This window comes from Lonchura striata, chromosome 28, assembly GCF_050655825.1.
Source record: "Lonchura striata isolate lonStrDom1 chromosome 28, ASM5065582v1, whole genome shotgun sequence".
Taxonomy (NCBI): Eukaryota; Metazoa; Chordata; class Aves; order Passeriformes; family Estrildidae; genus Lonchura; species Lonchura striata.
Genome location: NC_140730.1, coordinates 1,634,917 through 1,655,738, shown reverse-complemented (window position 1 = coordinate 1,655,738; position 20,822 = coordinate 1,634,917). Strand labels below are relative to the sequence as shown.

The 20,822-nt window shown below is 49.9% G+C and overlaps 1 protein-coding gene across 5 annotated transcripts; it reads left to right on the top strand.

Annotated features, from left to right (window-relative positions):
- The first annotated feature begins 18 nt into the window (after positions 1-18).
- PGPEP1 (pyroglutamyl-peptidase I) lies at positions 19-20,361 on the top strand. Of its 5 annotated transcripts, none has more exons than XM_085562216.1 (8): positions 19-120; positions 2,843-2,895; positions 9,438-9,554; positions 10,808-11,040; positions 12,056-14,932; positions 15,073-15,214; positions 15,257-15,500; positions 15,703-20,361. In XM_085562216.1, exons 1-5 carry the CDS (start codon positions 87-89, stop codon positions 12,246-12,248), a joined length of 630 nt encoding a protein of 209 aa, XP_085418342.1. In that variant the 5' UTR covers positions 19-86; the 3' UTR covers positions 12,249-14,932; positions 15,073-15,214; positions 15,257-15,500; positions 15,703-20,361. The 5 variants fall into 5 exon arrangements, with proteins under 5 accessions (XP_085418342.1, XP_085418343.1, XP_021400777.2 ...); XM_085562217.1 differs by having other exon boundaries at positions 15,073-15,360; positions 15,703-15,723; positions 15,929-20,361; XM_021545102.3 differs by having other exon boundaries at positions 15,073-15,500.
- Positions 20,362-20,822: the final 461 nt, after the last annotated feature.

Genomic DNA, 20,822 nt, shown 5'->3' with positions numbered 1-20,822 from the left:
CGGGGCGGGGCCGCGCTCAGTGCGGGGCGGCGGCGGCGGCGGCGGCACCGGACGGGACGGGACGGGACGGGCGGGACGGAGCCGCGATGGAGAAGCCGCGGCGGGCGGTGGTGGTGACGGGTACGGGGCGGCGAGAGGGGAACTGGGGTGGGGGGATGGATGCGGGACCCCCTTCCCCGCGGGGGGATTTTGGGGAGCCCCTCCGCGAGGTGCGGGGAGGGCAGGTTGGGGGGTGAAGGGGTCTGGGGGTGTCGGTGGGGGACCCCTGCTCGGGGGGAGGAGCGGGTTTGGGGGTCCTTTTCCCGAGCTAAAGTGGCCGGGGTGGGTGTAAGACCCCCTCCCCGAAGTGATGGGGGGCTTGGAGGGTGCTGCTGCTCGCTGGTGAGGAATTTGGGGAAGAGGGGTAATTTTGGGGACCCCTTCGCTTTGGGGGCTCGGAGGGGGCAGCTGGGGATGTGTTCCCTGAGATGGCAGCGGGGGGATAAGTGGGGGGACCCCTTCCCTGAGGTGAGAGGGGGGTCTGCTGTCCCATTGGGGTGGCTGAGGGAATGGGGAGCGGGGGATGTCCCCTCGGGGGGATGTTTCGGGGGGCTGTCCCCCGTGTAGGGCCAAAAATGGGGCGCAGGGCAGAGTCCGGGTGGCTTTGGGGCCGGGCTGCTGTGGGTCAGAGCTGGGGGGATACCGTGGCGAGCGGCTTTCCTAACAGCGGGCGCTCCCCGTTTTCCGTGCGCGACCCCATCCCAAAAGCTTTTCTCTACCAAAAAAAGGGAATCTTGCCTCTGGAATAACAGCAAAACCAAATTGGGGCGCAGGGAGTGGGGGTCACCCGCTGACCACCCCACCCTGAGCTCCCCAAGTGTGGGGGCTGCTCCCCAAAACTCCCCCGAGAAGCGGCCGGGGGAGAATTGAGCGCGGGCGGCCGGAGGCCCCGGCGCTGTCAGGCTCTTCCCGGGGTACAAAGGCAGCTCGGGGTGATTTGTGGGTGAGGCCGTCCTGTGACAAATGGGGAACTCGCCCAAACTATTCAGGTCTCCCCCCAGCAGCTGAGGCTGAGGTTTGAATAGCGGGGCACAGGCAGAATCGCCTTTTCCAGGGAATTCTTGTGGGGAGCCAAGGAGCAGGTGGCAAATCCTGCCTTCCCCAGCCCCAAATCCAGCGTGGAGCGGCGGTGACTAAACAGAAAACTTGCGTCAGGAAACGTTCTGCTGCTCGCAAGGCTCCTCCACGCTCCTTTTTTTTTTTTTCCCCCTTTTTATTTTATTTTTTTTTTTTAATTTCAGGAAAATCTGGTTGCAAAATGCAGTGGTTGCCTTGCCAGCCCTGCCCCTGTTCCATAATGTCGTGGATGTCGCGCGGAATTCCGTTTTCAAACTGGGGAATGGGGTCGTGTTCCCAGTGGGTTCCCAGCCCGTGCTGGCCGAGGATAAGCGTTATTTGTGCACAATTTCTTTTTTAGAACTCGTTAAGGAGATAATCCCATCACCGTCCCCGCAGCTGGTTTTGCTGCTAATGAGCCTTGGTGGATGTGCCGTGCTCCGTGGGGTCGGATGCTGCCCACAAATTCCCTCTGCTCCCGGGAAAGGATAACACCAGGGTCTGGGCAGGGAATGAGTCGGAGCAGGGATAACCCCAGCTGTGTTTGTGCCAGCTGGATTTGGAGCCAGGAAATCCTGCCCCGTGCCTGGGCACCTGTAGAATTTCAGCCTTTCCGTGGCTGAGTTGTTAAAATGTGGATTTTGTTTCTCTTATAGGATTGCCAACGCTTTATTTAGGAATTCAGCTTAGCGGGTCTCAGTGTTTGCTTCCAGAGAGTCGTGTGGGACTTGCAGAAACAGCTGGGAAGGCATTAATTTACCTCGTTCCCCTGTCATAGTTTGTCTCACACCCCTGCAGTTCTGCTGGCAGGGAAACACCCCCAACATTTTAGATTTTTTGGGAATATTTATTTCGGCGAGCCGGCAACGCCGGGTTGAGATCCAGGGGCGTGGAGGAGCCCACGCTTGGGAAATTCCTCCTTGTGCAGCATCACCTCAGCCTGCCTGGGGAGAGGGCAAATCCAACATTTCCATTAAGGTGTCAGCTGATATTTGTGGTCCCTCTCGGATCCTTTCAGGGCAGAATTTATGTCTCCTAATTGCACGAGGCTCGGAGGGCAACGCTGACATTTGAAATGAAAGCATATCGATGGTACGCCCAGATAAATTGCCCAACCTTTGTGTGCTTGCTCAGGGGAAAAAAAAAAAAAAAAAAAAAGAAAGATGTTATGGATTACCAGTTAAGTCCAAAGTTATTCATTAGGAATTTAGAGGTGCTGAAGGAAGTATTTTTGATCACGCCTTGGTAGCCTTTGCTGTGCTGTGGGTGGGTTGTCAACAGCTCTGTTTATTTCCTTGTGAGGTGTAATTAATGCTAACGAAGATCTTGGAGAAGACCCTGAGCGGAGAAGGAAAATTTGAAGCATCTGCTGTGGGCTGAAGCAATCAGGAATAGAAAACCCAATCATGATTCTAATTCTGTGGCATCGGGAGAGTTAGCTGGTAATAACGAATTTTTCTAACCTGTGCAGGAAGGAAAATTCTTTCCCCCAAGAAAAAAAAAAAACAAGTTTCTTTTCAAGCAAGTTATTGTTTTTCTTCACTGTACAAGGCTGTAGTTGAAATAGTTCAGTGCAGGTGTCTTGTTTGATGCTCAGGTGTAAAGAAATAAGGACTGAGAGGTAGAAATGGGGTTGGGTTTTGGGGTTTTTTTTTGTTGTTTTTGTTTTTTTTTTCAGGAGAGCTAAACCCAAACCTCTTTGCAACTTCAAGTTGAGTCAAATCAGTGAATTTTTCTTCTCTTGCAGGGTTTGGGCCGTTTGGAGAACACGCTGTGAACGCCAGCTGGATTGCAGTTCAGGTAACCCCTGAATTTTCCTCTTAGGAGGTGTCAAAACAGAGGACAAATCCCTTACAAATTCGGGTTTTCAGCCCTTTTTATCACTTACAACTTCTCTGCAGATCTCCAGATGGTCAGCTGGATAATGTTTGATTCCCTGCTCAGAAAACAATCCCTTAGCTGGTGCAGTTTAATGAGATTGAGTTAATGTAGCTGAGGCAAGGAAGGAATTCCCAGCTTTGGATGCTTTTAAACGGGGCAGGGAGCTTGGAATCTTCCCCTGCCCCTGGAGAATTCCAAATAAACAAACCAGCTGACCAGCCCAGAGGAATCTGGATGTTTTTCTCCCAGTTCTGACTTGAAGCTGGGCCAGTTGGTTCACCTTTAAACCCAGCCTCATCCCTGAGAGGACACTTCCAGCTGGAGGTTTCGTGGTGTGAGCATCAGCAGCCTGATTTTGAGGCAGAGCTGTCTCTTTTCTCCCCCTGGATCACCCCAAAATTTCTGGGGAAATGCTTTTCCTGCCTCGCTCCGAAAAATCAGCTTTATGCCACCTGTAGCACTGTGTCTGCCTGGGCACATCCCTAAAATCCTGGAATATCCTGGGAGTCATCCAGTGCAGCTCCTGGCCATGCACAGGGCACCCCAAAAACCCCACCCCGTGCCCTGGAGTTCATCTGAGCGAGGCTGACATCCCACAGATGAGGCAAGAAGAATGAATTAAGCTCTTTTTGGTGGAATTAAGGTGGGGTTTTTTTGGCTGTAAAAGCACTTTTTACAGGGATGGTGCTGCCACATTATCCCACTTCTTCCTTCTTTGTCAATTCTGGATGGAGTTTGTGGCAAAGCTACTGGGAATTCCATGGTGCCTTTTAGTACAGTTGCCCAGGGAATTAAATCTATTTTTCTCCCCACCACGCCTCTCTCCCCTTCAGAGCTCTGAGATTAATTTCTTCTTTCAAATGCTTTTAAATTAAATCACAAAACTCTAATCAATTACAGCCAACTAATGTCCAGCTGCCTAATGTCTTGGCTGGTGGGGGAAGACAAAACCTTTGCCTCCAAGAGCTTTTTGGGGATGAATATATTTAAGTTTGGGTCAGTTTGGAGGAATATGCAGGTTGTGGATGGGGGAAAAAAAACACAGGACACTGCTAAAAATCAGAAGTGAGGCTCGCTGCTTTGGTTTGTTCTTGCTGGTGGAGTGTCAGCTGTTGTAAATAGCTGATTTATTTTAGAGGAGACAGACAAAAGGGTGTTTTTGGAGCAGGAGGAGTGGTGGGTGTTGTGATGTTGCTTGGAAAAAAATCAACAGACCTGAGGAGTGCTCGAGGCACTGGTGGCTGCTCAGCTGTGTGGCTGGTGGATGAAGTCATCCCCTCCAAATCTGTTCTGAGGAGCTTGGGCGTGACAAAACTCAGAATTGGGGGAGTTTTGGGTGGATAAATGCAGAGTTGGGGGTGTTTTGGGTGGATGAACTCAGAACTGGGGACGTTCTGAGTGTCGAAAATCAGAATTGGGGATGTTTTGAGTGTCGAAAATCAGAATTGGGGATGTTTTGAATGTCCAAACTCACAACTGGGGATGCTTTGAGTAGCTAAACTCAGAACTGGGGGTATTTTTAGTGTCCAAACTCAGAATTTGGGATGTTTTGAGTTTCCAAACGCAGAATTAGGGATGCTTTCAGTGGCTAAACTCAGAATTTGGGAAGCTTTGAGTGGCTAAACTCAGAATGTGGGATGTATTGAATGGCCAAACTCAGAACTGGGAATGTTTTAAGTGTCCAAACTCAGAATTGGGGATGTTTGAATGGCTAAAGTCAGAATTGGGGATGTTTTGAGTGCCTAAAATCAGAGCTGGGGAAGTTTGGAGTATCCAAACTGAGAATTTGGGATGTTTTGAGTGTCCAGACTCAGAATTGGGGATGTTTTGAGTGCCTAAAATCAGAGCTGGGGAAGTTTGGAGTATCCAAACTGAGAATTTGGGATGTTTTGAGTGTCCAGACTCAGAATTGGGGATGTTTTGAGTGCCTAAAATCAGAGCTGGGGAAGTTTTGAGTGTCCAAACTCAGAATTTGGGATGCTTTGAGTGGCTAAACTCAGAATCTGGGATATATTGAATGGCCAAACTCAGAACTGGGAATGTTTTGAGTGTCCAAACTCAGAACTGGGGATGTTTGAATGGCTAAACTCAGAATTTGGGATGTTTCGAGTAGCTAAACTCAGAACTGGGGATGTTTTGAGTGTCCAAACTCAGTCTTGGTGATGTTCTGAGTGGCTAAACTCAGAGTTGAGGATATTTTGAGTGCCCAAACTCAGAGTTGAGGATGTTTTGAGTGTCCAAACTCAGAACTGGAAATACTTTGAGTGTCCAAACTCAGTGCTGGTGCTGTTTTGAGTGTCCAAACTCAGAATTTGGGATGCTTTGAGTAGCTAAACTCAGAACTGGGGACGTTTTGTGTGTCCAAACTCAGAGTTGAGGATGTTTTGAGTGTCCAAACTCAGTGCTGGTGCTGTTTTGAGTAACTAAACTCAGAACTGGGGATGCTTTGAGTATCAAACTCAGAGTTGAGGATGTTTTAAGTATCCAAACTCAGTGTTGGGGATATTTTGAGTATCCAAACTCAGTGTTGGGGATATTTTGAGGTCCAGACTCAGTGCTGGTGCTGTTTTGAGTATCCAAACTCAGTGCTGGTGATGTTTTGAGTGTCCAAACTCAGAGTTGAGGATGTTTTGAGTGTCCAAACTCGGCGCTGGTGATGTTTTAAGTATCCAAACTCAGAGTTGAGGATGTTTTGAGTGTCCAAACTCGGCGCTGGTGCCGTTTCGAGTACAAACCTCGGCCGCGCCGGAGGCTCCGGTCCCGTCCCGTGGCCGGGGGATTATTGTGCCTGAAAACATCGGCTCGGAGGCAGCGGGGAGGATTTGCCTTTCCTGCCCCCGTCTCAGCCCCGAGAGGCCCAGACAAAAAAGGAACAGCATGTCTTTGAGGCTGGCCGAGGTGGGCATTGTGCGGGTTTCAGACGGGGACTTCACGGAGCGGGGTGGACACAAAGGCGTGTCTGAGCTCCCGAATCCCAGGCGCTGTGATCTGCATCTTAATAGCAGAAAAATCAATTAAACAATCTTTCCAAATCCTTCCTAGGATTTCCTTCAGCTCTAGGGCTGAGCCGGTTCTGGTTTATTACGTCTTTTATTATGCTGCGTCGCCGAGGATAAAATTCACTTCGTTTTCTTTCTTTCTTCCTTTCTTTCTGCCCCTGGTTTTGTTTGGGTTCTCCAGCAGAACGTGGACACGGTGTGGGTTTTTCCCTGGAAGTGCAGTGAATTTCTGTCTGGTTTTGCAAGCTGACTGATTTTTACACATGGCTACCTTAAATAGTGGCAGCAGCAATCTAATAATGCTGTGGAAACGAAAAGTTTCAAAATTTCATCTCAAACATTTCATTGAGTGGGTTTTTTTGGGGGGGGTTTTTACTCACAGGAGAGAGCTTTCCTATAAAATCAGCAGGAAGAAAAACTCCTTTCTGCCTTATTTTACGGCAAAACCACTCCACGTTAATTTGGGTTTGCTGTTTTGAGCTTTCACCATTTTAATGTTTCAGCTGATGATTATTTTCTCCACGTGTGCAACTTTTGGCGGGGAGGGATTTCCAAGAAGAAATCACTTAAAATGAACTTTTCTCAGCTCCTTTTCTGCCCTCCCTGCTGTGCTTAGGTGTGGGCACAGGTGTGACCTGTGGGCTGTGAAGCTGCCGGGCTCCTTCATCCCCCCCAAAGTGCTTCTGGCTGAGGAGGAGGAGGAGGAGGAGGAGGGAGGTCAGGCTGCATTCTGACATCAGGAAGGACAATTGCTGTCAGGGTGTCTAGACAGACCTGATAAGGATATTAGAGGCTGACAAAGAGCAGCATTGTGGAGGGGTCAGGGAATCGGTCACACATGTTCTGCGTGCTCTGGTTGTCAGGTGGACAGGGTTGGGGAGGGGGGAGAAGTTGTTCAGGGATGGGGGGAAGGTTGCAAACATCTTCATTACGGAGCGCTGGGCTTGGTTAAAAGAGAAGTTGTGGCTTGGTAAAGTTAAGGTTTGAGTGGCTGGAGGATTCTCTTTTCATCCAGCAAAAATTGCCGCCATCAAATCCATCCCCAGGAGTTGTTTCTTTCCCAATCCCCCCATCAAATCCATCCCCAGGAGCTGTTTCCTTTCCCCCCATTAAATCCATCCCCAGGAGCTCTTTCCTTCCCAATTCCCCCACCAAATCCATCCCCAGGATCTGTTTCCTTCCCCAGGATCTGTTTCCTTCCCAATTCCCCCACCAAATCCATCCCCAAGAGTTGTTTCTTTCCCAATTCCCCCACCAAATCCTTCCCCAGGATCTGTGTCCTTCCCCAGGATCTGTTTCCATCCCCAGGATCTGTTTCCATCCCCAGGATCTGTTTCCTTCCCAATTCCCCCATCAAATCCATCCCCAGGATCTGTTTCCATCCCCAGGATCTCTTTCCTTCCCCAGGATCTGTTTCCATTCCCAGGATTTCTTTCCTTCCCCAGGATCTGTTTCCTTCCCCAGGATCTGTTTCCTTCCCCAGGATCTCTTTCCATCCCCAGGATCTCTTTCCTTCCCCAGGATCTCTTTCCTTCCCCAGGATCTGTTTCCTTCCCCAGGATCTCTTTCCATCCCCAGGATCTCTTTCCATCCCCAGGATCTCTTTCCATCCCCAGGATCTGTTTCCTTCCCCAGGATTTGTTTCCATCCCCAGCATCTCTTTCCTTCCCCAGCATCTCTTTCCATCCCCAGGATCTCTTTCCTTCCCCAGGATCTCTTTCCTTCCCCAGGATCTCTTTCCTTCCCCAGGATCTCTTTCCATCCCCAGGATCTCTTTCCTTCCCAGCCCTTCACCCTCAGGAGCATCACTTCTCATCACTATTAACACTCTCAGAGTGATTATTCTCTTCCTGGAGGGGCTGGCTGGTCTGACCTCTCTCCTCTGTGCACTCCCTGGCTCTGTGCAGGCTCCAGGTGAGATTTTGGGGGCAGATTTGTGCAGAGGAGCTGTGCTGAGCCATCCCTTCCATCCATCCCTGCTAATGAACCTCTGAGTGTGCCAGACACTAATCAATACAGCCAGGCTTTAATATCAGCCTGCCCTGGGAGCCAGAGCCAGTGATTTATCATCGTTGTTCTTATCTGCTGCTCTGTGCAAGTGTCACTTGGGCCTTTCTGGGTGTTTCAGTTCTCTCCAACCCCGTTACATCCCTGTGGTTTGGCTGTACAAGTGTGGAAGGTGGTTTTTTTCCCTCAGCAGAGCACCACTGGAGCTGATAAAAACCCAGAAAAACGATGGCAAGACGCTGCTCACGTTTACGTGGGGGAGGCCTCAAACCTCAACTTGTCTTCTCCTTTTAAGTGTCTTTTAATTTTTAATTTTTAACCTGGGGGAATACAAGAGTGCAAACAACTGGTCTGCACTTGCAAGGAGGAAAATAAAACCTGAGAATTGCTTCAAAGAGCAGCTCGTGGCTCCGGTCCCCCAATCCAAACCTGGAGCAGAGATAAATCCAGGAATATTTTGAAATGTCCTGTGGTGGTTTGATGGCTGTTCCTTCCTCAGCTCTGTGGGAACAGCTATTTTGGATATTTGGTTTGGGGTTGGATGCTGCAGGAATTCCTTGGACACGGTGGCCAAGGTCTCCTCTCCCACTGGGAAATGGCTCAGCTGATGGTTTTGTTTAAAAACCCTTTTTTTCCAGAGGCTTCAGGCCATGTGGGTGTTTCCTTGAGTTCTGGGAATTTGAGGTCCAACTGGAGCCTTACTGGTGGGACTGGGGAGAGCAAGGCAGAACCGGTGAGCAGGGGAGCTCCCAGTTTTGGGGTCAAACAGTGCTTTCCAGTCACAACCACTGGGGAGAAAAATAAACCTTTCCTCTGCTTTTAAAGCCTTTGCGAGGTATTTAACTGCCACTTTGTGTTTTAAAAGGTTTGAAGGCAATTGGCTCCGTTTATTGCCAGGATATTTGGGATGTTTTCATGCTGGAGAGGAAGAAATAATTTATTGGGTTAGTTGAATCACCAGTGCTGTCACCCAGCCCTGAGAGCTCTTTATCTGGAAATAAATATGAAATTTATTTTCACCAGGCCAGCAGCCCTTGGCTGATGGATAAAATCCTTCCAGTCCCACCTTCTCCACACTGCCACTCCTTGAGAAGAGTGGGGATTGGGACTCTCTCCCTCTGTAAATAACAGAGCCAAGATTTCCTTGGGAGCGTGGGTGTTGCTGATGAGTATTGTCAGTTAAATGTTGATTTCTTTGTCACACACACATCAGAGCCACACAAACGGTTCTGTGGGTGAAACCCTTCACACAGGTGGAGTTGTTGCTGCCCTGGGGGGGTTTGGGTTTTTTTTGCAGTGGTTGCTGCAAACTCGCTGCAGGTGCTGTTTATGAGCTTATACAACCTGGTGTAAACTGCTGGTAGCCCCTCACTCTGCCATGAAACCTTCCAGGAGTAAATCCTCTGCTCATCTCGTGTCTGACCATCTTGGTTTTGCCTTGCTGGTGTTTTTTAGGAGCTGGAGAAGCTGGGGCTGAGGGATGACGTGGATCTGCACGTCTACGAGGTCCCTGTTGAGTACCAGACCGTGCAGAGACTCATTCCTGCCCTGTGGAAGAAGCACAGTCCCCAAGTGAGTGAGTGAGTGAAGGGAGGAGGAAAAAAATCACCCAGCAAAGGGTGGGAACCTGCAGTGAAATCTCTTTTTTCATGTATTCCTCCAGCCTGGCAGTCCCTGGCTGGATTTTTTTCCCCCTCAGTGGTGAGAAGGTGTGAGCTGGGAGGATTTTACAGCTCTGCTTCCCAGGAGCAGTGGGTGTGAAGGGGCCACTGCAGAGGGCTGTCTAGACAGCTCGTGGTTTGCCTGTGCCACCTGGGCTCCTCCAGCAGCTCTGGGGGTGCCAAGGCTCCTTTTCACCCTGCTGAAATCCCACTTTGGGTCAGGAGGGGGTGGGAGGAGAAGTGTTGGAACTCAGAATGTCCCTCAGACATTTTTAGAGGTTCCAGGCCTTGGTCAGAAGCATTTTAGACCCTGGCAGGCAGCTGGAAACAGCTGTGAGTTTGGGTTTGAACTAAAGGCAGTTTATTGTGAGTTATCTAAAAGATTTTCTTCTCAGGCTGCTGTGGTTTGCTCACAGCTCAGGCAGAGGCACACACACACCCTGACATCCTCTCTGACTCCTTCTCCTCTTCTTCTTCCTCTTCTTCTTCTTCTTCTTCTCTCCCCACCCAGGGCTGCTGCTCTCTTTTCTATGGCACATTACATTTTAAATGTTTACAGTTTTTCCCCAATGCCTATTACCTATATTAAATGCTGCCTTTCTATCTTTTCTATGGTACATTACGTGTTACATGTTTATAGTTTCCCCCAATGCCTATTACCTATATTAAATGGTGCTTTTCTACCCTAAACCAATCTGTGAGTGCCAACATCACCAAGAACATGGAGGTGAGGAAGAAGAAGGAGGAAGAACAGGATCAGCCCACTTTCCTCCATCTTAGAACTTCTGACCCCCATGTACAAAGTAAAAACCCCCCTGCACAGGTGCTAAAACCCCCCTGTACAATACTAAAAATTTCTCCCCTCTACTTTTTAACTACTTCCACTATAATATCTAAACTGTAGTGACTTCTTGTTCCACCTCCAAAGTTGGTAACTCATTCCATGGTTCAAACCCAAAATCACAGCTGCCTCCAGCTGCCTGCCAGGGTCTCAAATGCTTCTGACCAAGGCCTGGAACCTCCAAAAATGTCTGAGGGACATTTTGAGTTCCAACATGTACTCTGGGTATTTATTTTCATTTCAGGGCCTACTAAGCTTAATTTCCCTTGCAACCCCAAACCTCCATGATTTCAAAACCCTTTTTGTGCCCTTCTCCCTGGCAGCTGGTGGTTCACGTGGGCGTGTCGGGCATGGCCACCACGGTCACCCTGGAGAAGTGTGGCCACAACGTGGGCTACAAGGGGCTGGACAACTGCCGCTTCTGCCCGGGCTCGCAGTGCTGCGTGGAGGGAGGCCCCGAGTGCATCGACTCCATCATCGACATGGACGCCGTGTGCCGCCGCGTGTCGGCGCTGGGGCTGGACGTCACCGTCACCATCTCCAAGGACGCCGGCAGGTAGGGGCTGACCCCCGGAACCCCACGCTGCCTCGGCTTGGGAGGCTCCTGGAGGGTTTTCCACTCGTGTCCCAGGCTGCCGCCAGCCCCGGTGTTCAGCCTGGCCTTGGGCATGGTCAGGGGTGGCCATGGCTTCTTTGGGAATTCCATCCCAGCTCCGAGGGTGGGATATTCCATCCCTTGTCGCAAATCCGTCTCCAGCTCTCCTGGTGACATCTTCACACCGTGGTGTCACCTTGTTCATGGAACCAGGGACTCCCAGAGTTTGGAAGGACCTTCAAACCCATCCCCATCCCAGCCTATCCCATCCCCATCCCATGGATCCCATCCCACCCATGGCAGGGACACCTTCCAGTGTCCCAGGGTGCTCCAAACCCCCTTGGGCACTTCCAGGGGCAGCCACGGCTTCTCTGGGAATTCCATCCCAGCTCCGAGGGTGGGATATTCCTTCCCAGCTCCCACCCTGATTCCCCTTCCCACTTTGAAGCCATTCCCTGTGCTGGGATTCCATCCCTTGTCCCAAATCCATCTCCAGCTCTCCTGATCCCTCAGGTGACATCTTCACGCCATGGTGTCACCTCGTTCATGGAACCAGGGACTCCCAGAGTTTGGAAGGACCTTCAAACCCATCCCATCCCATCCCCATCCCATCCCCATCCCATCCCATCCTATCCCATCCCATCCCATCCCATCCCATCCCATCCCATCCCATCCCATCCCATCCCATCCCATCCCATCCCATCCCACCCCATCCCACCCATGGCAGGGACACCTTCCTGTCAAGTCACAGAGGTACCTGGAACACAAAAGCAGAGATTTTCCATGAAAAAAAAAAAAAAAGAGAGATTTTCACATTGTTTTGTCCTAAATAGAATTAAAACAACCCCAGCCTCACAATCCCTGCCTCACATCCCCCTAAACCCCAGGATGCCCTCACGACGATGAGCCTGCAGCTCGTTTTATTTGTTTTTATCCCTTTTATTTTCATGGAATAATCTCTGCTTTTGTGTTCCAGGTACCTCTGTGACTTCACCTACTACACCTCCTTGTACCAGAGCAGGGGGAGGTCGGCGTTTGTCCACGTTCCTCCTCTGGGGAAACCTTATTCTGCAGAACAGCTGGGCCGGGCCCTGCAGGCCATCATAGAGGAAATGCTGGAGCTTTTGGAGCATTCCGAAGACAAAATCAACTGCCAGCATGAACACTGAGCCTGCCCAGGAGCTCTCCTAGTATTGCACTTCCAAAATATTCCCCTGCTCTGCTGAAGTATTGGGGGGAAGGAGAAAAAAACAACAAAAAAGAAAAACCACACACAAAAACAAACAAACGAACAAACAACAGGTCAGGACCCAGAATTGGAGACTTCAAAAAAACAAACCAAAAAAAAAAAAAAAAAAAGAAAAAGAAAATTCTACAAATTCTGCTTAGAAAGGAACTTTTTTTTTTTTTTTTGTCGAATCTGTGAGTTTCAGCCTAAGCAACAAAGGATTCAGAGTCTCTTCTCTCAAGCAGCTGCAGCTCCTGATTCCTGAAAGGTTTCTCCTGATTCCTGAGGGGTTTCTCCTGATTCCTGAGGGGTTTCTCCTGATTCCTGAAAGGTTTCTCCTGATTCCTGGAGGGTTTCTCCTGATTCCTGAAAGGTTTCTCCTGATTCCTGGAGGGTTTCTCCTGATTCCAGAAGGGTTTCTCCTGATTCCTGAGGAGTTTCTCCTGATTCCAGAAGGGTTTCTCCTGATTCCGAAGGGTTTCTCCCAATTCCTGAAGGGTTTCTCGTGATTCCTGGATGGTTTCTCCTGATTCCTGAAAGGTTTCTCCTGATTCCTGAAAGGTTTCCCCTGATTCCAGAAGGGTTTCTCCTGGTTCCAGAAAGGTTTCTCCTGATTCCAGAAGGGTTTCCCCTGATTCCAGAAGGGTTTCTTCTGATTCCTGAGGAGTTTCTCCCGATTCCAGAAGGGTTTCTCCCAATTCCAGAAGGGTTTCTCCCAATTCCAGAAGGGTTTGTGCTGGGAGCTTCCAGGGAATGGGTCCTCACTTGGATCCGTGGGAGGTTCCTCACCTGGACTCCACCTCCAGGGCCAGGGAATTGCTCACCACCCTCTGCTGGCTGAGTGTGGAGTGGAAATGTTTGCTTTCAGTTGGTTTTGGGTGTGTTTCCCCCTCTCTGGGGCAGGTGCTGGTGAGGTGGAAGCAGAGCTGGAGCTGGGAAAGCAGAGCTTGGTGGGAATGAGGAGCCTGGAATGGCCTGGCTGGAATGGGAGATGATTTTGGGCACCAATTCCTCACTCCACCTCCTCCAGATTTCTAGCTGCAGCAGAAGGGATGTTTGGGGTTCCTTTTGGAACCCAAATCCAGCTGGATTTTTTTTTTGTTTTGTTTTTTTGTTGGGGAAACCTGATCCTAAATCTTTCCAAATCTCTTTTTCCTGCCTCTCTCTTGGCCACCTCCCTTCCTCGAGGACCTCCTGCAGCAAACACTCGGTTCAATGTGTCTAAAACCAAGCATTAGTGGGTAAAGAGCTTTGCTGAGAGCCACTTTTCCCCCTGGAGATCTTTATCCCAGGCTCCTGGAGCTCCATGGTCTTTTTAAGGTGAAGGTTGAGTAATTTATAACTTCCTTAGCTGCAAATTCCCCCTCATGTTCCAGGTGAGGAGAGTAATGTTTAACTGGGATCCCAATTCCACCCTGACTCGAGTGCACGCATAAAAATGCAGATGGGAATAACCTAAAAAAATCCCTGCAAAATCAAAATTCAGCTCTTCAACCCCATCCCACTGCCTGGGAGCCCGAGGCAGTGATTTGAAATGAAGGGATTTTGCTCACGGGGAGGATTCCAGGCTCTTTCCTGCTGTTCAGAAGTGGTTCAGCTCCAAAGAATTCCCCAGGAATTCTTCTGGGGAAGGGTGGGCGCAGGATCTCAGCAGGTGGGTGATGCTGGTGCTCCGTGGAGATTTGCTGCCAGGTTTTGAGGTTGCAGCAAAAAAACAACAAAAAAAATTCCCATCTGACTTTGGAGCAGGCACAGAACTGGGAGCTGAGGTCTCCGCTTGGATGAAGGATCTGTGATGCTTTCACAACTAAGATAGAATTAGATATATAAATAGATAAAAAACCCAACATTTTAAAGGTTTGAAAGCCCATGACTTTGGATTTCTGTGGTGCTGGCTGGCTCTGCTGTAGGAACTCTCAGTGAGAGCTGCCCTGAGCTCGCCAGGAGAAATCTGGTGCCAAAACTACTCCTGGAACCCTTGGGAGGGGACAAAAACTCTGCAGCTGCAGGGGCTCTGCTGGGGGCACCTGAGCACGAGGATTTTTTTGGATAGACCCAAGGAAATTCCTTCTCTCTCCACTACCCAGCCCTTCCTGCTCAGAGGAATTTGCCCTCAAGCGAAATATTGTCATTGCCAAGGTAGCACTTGTCAGGTTCTCTGATTAGTAATTTATTTTATTTAATATTTTGTTGAAATCTTCTTGTTGAAATCTTCTTGTTGAAATCTTCGTGCTTTGACACAGGTGTTTTTTGGTTGGTTTTTTTTGTGATTAGTTGAGTTCTTTACCCCCATAGGATTTATTCCTTGGTTGGTGGGAAGTTCTTTGTCCTGGCTGTTTCCTAGCTGCTCCATTTGGAGAAGAGGAATATATCCCCCCAAGGTTTGGTGATGGAGAAATTCCCAGGAAAACTGCTTTGCTCTCCCCCCGGGGTGAAATGGAAGAGGGAAATCAATGGAGTGGTGAGGCCACGGTGAAATCCCAGGGGTGGAATCTCAGCAGGGGCCGGGAGGGACCCACAGGAGGGTTTGGGGCAGGACCTGGGTGGGATCAGCATCTCCACGTGAGACATCCCTGGCTCTGCACCCCTGGGTGGGGCTGGAAGTGCCCTTGGGTGGGGCTGGAGGTGCCCGTGGGTATTTTGGTGCCCCAGGTGGTCCTGGAGGTGCCCTGGGTGGTCCTGGAGGTCCCCTGGGTGTTTTGGTGCCCTGGGTGGGGCTGGAGGTGCCCCAGGTGGTCCTGGAGATGCCCCAGGTGTGGCTGGAGGTGCCCCTGGGCATTTTGGTGCCCCTGGGTGGTCCTGGAGGTGCTCCAGGTGGTCCTGGAGGTGCCCCAGGTGGTCCTGGAGGTCCCCTGGGTGTTTTGGTGCCCTGGGTGGGGCTGGAGGTGCCCCTGGGTGGTCCTGGAGGTGCTCCAGGTGGTCCTGGAGATGCCCCAGGTGTGGCTGGAGGTGCCCCTGGGTGGTCCTGGAGGTGCCCCAGGTGGTCCTGGAGGTGTCCCTGGGTGTTTTGGTGCCCCTGGGTGGTCCTGGAGGTGCCCCAGGTGGTCCTGGAGGTGCCCCTGGGTGTTTTGGTGCCCATGGTGGTCCTGGAGGTGCCCATGGTGGTCCTGGAGGTGCCCTGGGTGTTTTGGTGCCCTGGGTGAGGCTGGAGGTGCCCTGGGTGGTCCTGGAGGTGCCCCAGGTGGTCCTGGAGGTGTCCCTGGGTGTTTTGGTGCCCTGGGTGGTCCTGGAGGTGCCCCAGGTGGGGCTGGAGGTGCCCCTGGGCATTTTGGTGCCCCTGGGTGGTCCTGGAGGTGCCCCTGGGTGTTTTGATGCCCCATGGTGGTCCTGGAGGTGCCCCTGGGTGGTCCTGGAGGTGCCCCTGGGTGTTTTGATGCCCCATGGTGGTCCTGGAGGTGCCCCTGGTGGTCCTGGAGGTGTCCCTGGGTGTTTTGGTGCCCCTGGGTGGTCCTGGAGGTGCCCCAGGTGTGGCTGGAGGTGCCCCTGGGTGGTCCTGGAGGTGCTCCAGGTGGTCCTGGAGGTGCCCCTGGGCATTTTGGTGCCCCTGGGTGGTCCTGGAGGTGCCCCTGGGCATTTTGGTGCCCCTGGGTGGTCCTGGAGGTGCCCTGGGTGGTCCTGGAGGTGCTCCTGGGCATTTTGGTGCCCCAGCATCCAGCAGCAGGCAGCACAGCCAGCAGCAGTTCCGTGGGCACAGCATCTTGCCACGTGGCTTTCTTCAGCCTGGCGACTTAAATCCTGTTCAGCACCTAAAAAGAATTCCTTTTTCTGGCTGCTCTCTGCTCCTCCAAGGGAAAATCCAGAGCCACCTCCGTGCCTGCTGGAATTTGAGGGCTGCAGTGCTTGGCCTTGGGTGGGTCAACGTTAAAAATCCCATTTTTTGGGAATGTTTTGGGCATTGCTTTTCCTCCCGATCTGTTTTTGGGGGGAAGCTTCACGTGCTCAGTTCCTTAGAAAATTTAATTTATTTTATACTCTTTTTTTTTTTTTTTAATTTTTGGCAGAGGTGGGGGGTTTGGGAAATTAGCCTGAGGTTGTGTTTATAAAAGGTGTCTTGGTGGTAGAGAAATTTCCTGTAGCCCAACTGGGGAAAAATGGCATTAAACTGATTTTATTTAATGTGACCTAAATTAAATATTTTGGGGGTGTTTTGGGATTTTTTTAAGTTGGTTGGTTTTTTTTGTTTGGTTGGTTTTTTGTTTGGTTTTGGTTTTTTTGTTTGTTTTCTGTTTGTTTGTTTGTTTTGTCCAATTCACGGATCTTTTCTTACAGATCCCTATTTCCTTTGGGAATAGAACATCAAACTGATGCAGAACTTCAAAACAAAGCTGATGTTTTGCTAAACCCTATTTGTTTTCCTTTCTATTAATCGTCAATTAATAGAATTTGCTAATTTGCACTGACTGGGAGACCTGTTGCCAAGCCCAAAAACTTTGTGCTGGCGAATAAAAGCGTAGGGAGTTCAGGTGGAGCATTCATTCCCGTGCCTGTAATGTGGGAAAAAAATATTTTAAAAATCTGAAATGTTAGGTACAAAATCCTCTCTGGGGATAAAGGCTCAGGGGGGAGACGGGGCTGAGGATTTTGGGTGTGGAAAAGTGAATTTAGGGAGGTTCTGCTGGATGGGGTCTGGTGCCATTTATCTGCCTGGAGCAGTGGGGTGACAATTTCTTTGTCCCAAGGTTGTTTAAATCCTGCAGAGGATTTTTTGAGGAGCTCCAGAGACTCAGCAATGTCTCGGCTTGGTGATGCTGCTGTGGGGAGGTGAATTAAATTGGGAATTAAATTGGGAATTAAAATTGGGAATCTCCTTTAAAACCCCAGGAAAAAGGAGCTTGGGAGGCTCTCGGCCTCAAGGATCCCTGTGGGATTTGATGATCCTTAGGGATCCCTCCCAGCCTGAGGGTTTCTGTGGTGTGATTGGAGGATTTTTGGGGGGGTTTTGGGGGTTTTTGGGGGGGTTTTGGGGGTTTTTGGGAGTCTGGCAGCTCTGCAGAGCCGTTCACCTCCCCTGCAGCATCCCCCAGGCTCCCGAGGAGTGGGAAAGGATGGGAAGGTGAGGAAGAGGGTTTGAGGTGTGCTTGTGACACGAGGCTGCAGCCAGGAGCTCCTGAGCTCCCAGAGTTGTTCCAGTCCTTCCCTGCAGGCTTCCAGACATCCTAAAAAAAACCCAAAAAAAAAAAAAAAAATTTGCTCTGCTTTGGGATAAATTTGGGATCCGTGGAGCCGTGGGGATGGCGATGCCCACGGCAGGAGGACGTTCCTTGAGGCAGGGATGTGGGAATTTTCACCTCCATGGGATTTGGGGTGTGGAAAAAGGTGAATTGTGGCTGAACTCACCTGGGGCCAGGTGTAGATGTAGCATCCAACCCCCCAGGTATCCCAAAAGAGGCAATATTGAACCTTCCAGCGCCTCAGCAGCTGGAAAAGGGGATTATTCCAGGCTGCTGGAATAAAAACCCAGGAGTTGCCAAGCCTGCTCAGACAGCACAGGCTCACAGTGTCGTTGGTTTTGATGAGAAAGTCTAAAAAAAAAGTTAAAAATCCACAGAATTCCTTCTGATGCTCAAATAACCTGGAGCTGAGTTGGAGCTGGGTGATCTTTAGGGTCCCTTCCAACCCAACCCATCCTGGGCTTCTCTGACTCCTTGCCCTGCTGGGTGGATTTTTATTTTTTTTTAGGGATTTTTTTTTTTTTTAATTTTATTTCTTTTAGGAATTGCAGGAGGAGGAGGAGGAGGTGGAGCTTCTTGAAACCAAAACTGGGCAGAGGCTGAGGAGGAGGGAATTTGGTGAATCCCACAGGAGCTGCAGCAGGGATGATGCTCTGGCCATGGGGGGGTTGTGGGGTAATTCCTTGTGATTCCTGAACCTTTTCATTTCTCCCGGATTTTTCACTCTCAGACTTGGAGCTGCTGCAGGAGGGAGTGGTGGTGTCTGAAATCCGAGTGAAAATCAGGATCTTTAGGCATAAAAAGTTTTTTTTTTGGTGGTTTTTTTTTTCTTCATTCCGATTTTCAGATTTCACCCCACAGCGCAGAGGAAATTGTCAGCAATGAGTTTGTACAGATCCTTTCCCAAAGTAACTTCCTCCCTCTTACCTCCTTTTCCTTTAATCCTTTATCCAATAATATTTTAACAATTTAATTTTATTTTAACGCTAGGAATTTCAGAGTTGCAAAGGCTCTTTCTAAATTTATTGACTTGGAGAGAAACCCCCCCCCCTTGTTGATACCATAAATACTCATCTTGATCTAGATGAATTCCTTATTTTTGCACCAGAATCCCTAATTTTTTTGCAGTATAAAGTGCACTTTTTCGTAAAAAAAAAAAAATAATAATCTTGTATTTCTGTCTGATGAGTGTCTTATGTGCTGAAAGGGAAATTCTGCCAAAACTCCAGAGCTGAGGGCGTTGTTAATTCTTCGAGGTGTTCATTGAAACCTGGGACCTGCTTCTGCTCAGTCTATTTGAAGACAAAGCAGGGAAGGAAATGCCTCCCCACAGATAGGAATTGATGATGGGAAACGAAACCATCCCTGCCCTTAGAGAAAACCCCGTGGTACTTCAAAATCCACCGTCGGGTTTTCGACTGCACCAGCCTCTTCAATCACAAATGTTTACTTTGATGATCAGGGAGTGCCTTGTCCTGTGCTGGGCTCACGGTTGGGATGGGTTTGCCCCCGTGGGTGGGTGGGTGGAAAAATGGGGCTGGAAAAACCCCTGAGCTGGTGGGAATTCCCGTTATTATCCAGGGGTGCTCCTCGGAGAGGGCACCGAGTTCCCCGGGTGTGCTCACACACACAGGGACCTGGCAGGGGCAGCAAGCAGGATCTGCTCTGCCATCCTCACTTTGGGTTGGGTTAACCCAATTCTTGGAGGTTTTGATGTTCCATCCTCACGTCGGGTTGGGTTAACCCGGTTCTTGGAGGTTTTGCTGTTCCATCCTCACTTTGGGTTGGGTTAACCCAGTTCTTGGAGGTTTTGATGTTCCATCCTCACTTCGGGTTGGGTTAACCCAGTTCTTGGAGGTTTTGATGTTCCATCCTCACTTTGGGTTGGGTTAACCCAATTCTTGAGAGTTTTGATGTTCCATCCTCACTTTGGGTTGGGTTAACCCGGTTCTTGGAGGTTTTGCTGTTCCATCCTCACTTTTGGTTGGATTAACCCAATTCCTGAGGGTTTTGCTGTTCCATCCTCACTTTTGGTTGGGTTAACCCAATTCTTGGAGGTTTTGCAGTTCCACTCTCATTTTTGGTTGGGTTAACCCAATTCCTGAGAGTTTCGTTGTTCCATTCTCACTTTTGGTTGGGTTAACCCAGTTCCTGAGGGTTTTGCTGTTCCATCCTCACTTTTGGTTGGGTTAACCCAATTCTTGGAGGTTTTGCTGTTCCATTCTCATTTTTGGCTGGATTAACCCAATTCTTGGAGGTTTTGCAGTTCCACTCTCATTTTTGGTTGGGTTAACCCAATTCCTGAGAGTTTCGTTGTTCCATTCTCACTTTTGGTTGGGTTAACCCAGTTCCTGAGGGTTTTGCTGTTCCATCCTCACTTTGGGTTGGGTTAACCCAATTCTTGGAGGTTTTGCTGTTCCATTCTCATTTTTGGCTGGATTAACCCAATTCTTGGAGGTTTTGCTGTTCCATCCTCACTTTGGGTTGGGTTAACCCAATTCCTGAGAGTTTTGCTGTTCCATTCTCACTTTTGGTTGGGTTAACCCAGTTCCTGAGGGTTTTGCTGACTCCTCTTGGAGCGAGGTGTTTGTCCAGACCCTTCCCCACCCTCAGGTCCTCCGTGTGTCCCTCGTGAAGCCACCCGGTGTCTGTGTGACCGCCTCAGGTGTCACCTCGTGCTTGTCAGGACTCTTGGAGCGCCGGGGCCAGCCCCTTGGGGTTCCTGTTGTCCGTGTGTTCTTGCAGTGCCTTGTAAATCCCAAAAATCCCGGAGGGGCTGTGGGCTCGGGGACCAGCGACGCGCTCCCAGCTTGTACTGCTAGCCTGGACTGTAGCTGAGGATTTGGAGCCCTGTTTAAAGGAAATAAAAGAGTTTAACTCTGACTCCCGGTGTCCTCTCAGCCTTTTCTTGGCTTTGAAGGTGGTGGTTGGTGTAAGCCTGTTCCCCAGCAGTGCTCTGGCCACTCTAAATGGTGTCACCGAGTGCCACGTCCACACTTTTATCCCTAAATTGTGTCCCCAAGTGCCACATCCACACCTTTATCCCTAAATTGTGTCCCCAAGTGCCACATGCACACTTTTATCCCTAAATTGTGTCCCCAAGTGCCACATCCACACCTTTATCCCTAAATTGTGTCCCCAAGTGCCACATCCACACCTTTATCCCTAAATTCCATCCCCAAGTGCCACATCCACACCTTTATCCCTAAATTGTGTCCCCAAGTATCACATAAACACCTTTATCCCTAAATTGTGTCCCCAAGTGCCACAAATTGTGTCCCCAAGTGCCACATCCACACTTTTATCCCTGAATTGTGTCCCCAAGTGCCACATCCACACCTTTA

What these genes read in the sequence shown, in the direction of transcription:
- PGPEP1 (XM_085562215.1), top strand. Translation starts at nt 14,744, where the DNA reads ATGGAAGAGGGAAATCAATGGAGTGGTGAGGCCACGGTGAAATCCCAG. An exon ending in GCCCTTGGGTGGGGCTGGAG is followed by an intron (nt 14,933 to 15,072) that starts GTGCCCGTGGGT and finishes GTGTGGCTGGAG; the next exon opens with GTGCCCCTGGGCATTTTGGT. An exon ending in TGCCCCAGGTGGTCCTGGAG is followed by an intron (nt 15,361 to 15,702) that starts GTGCCCCTGGGT and finishes GTGGTCCTGGAG; the next exon opens with GTGCCCCTGGTGGTCCTGGA.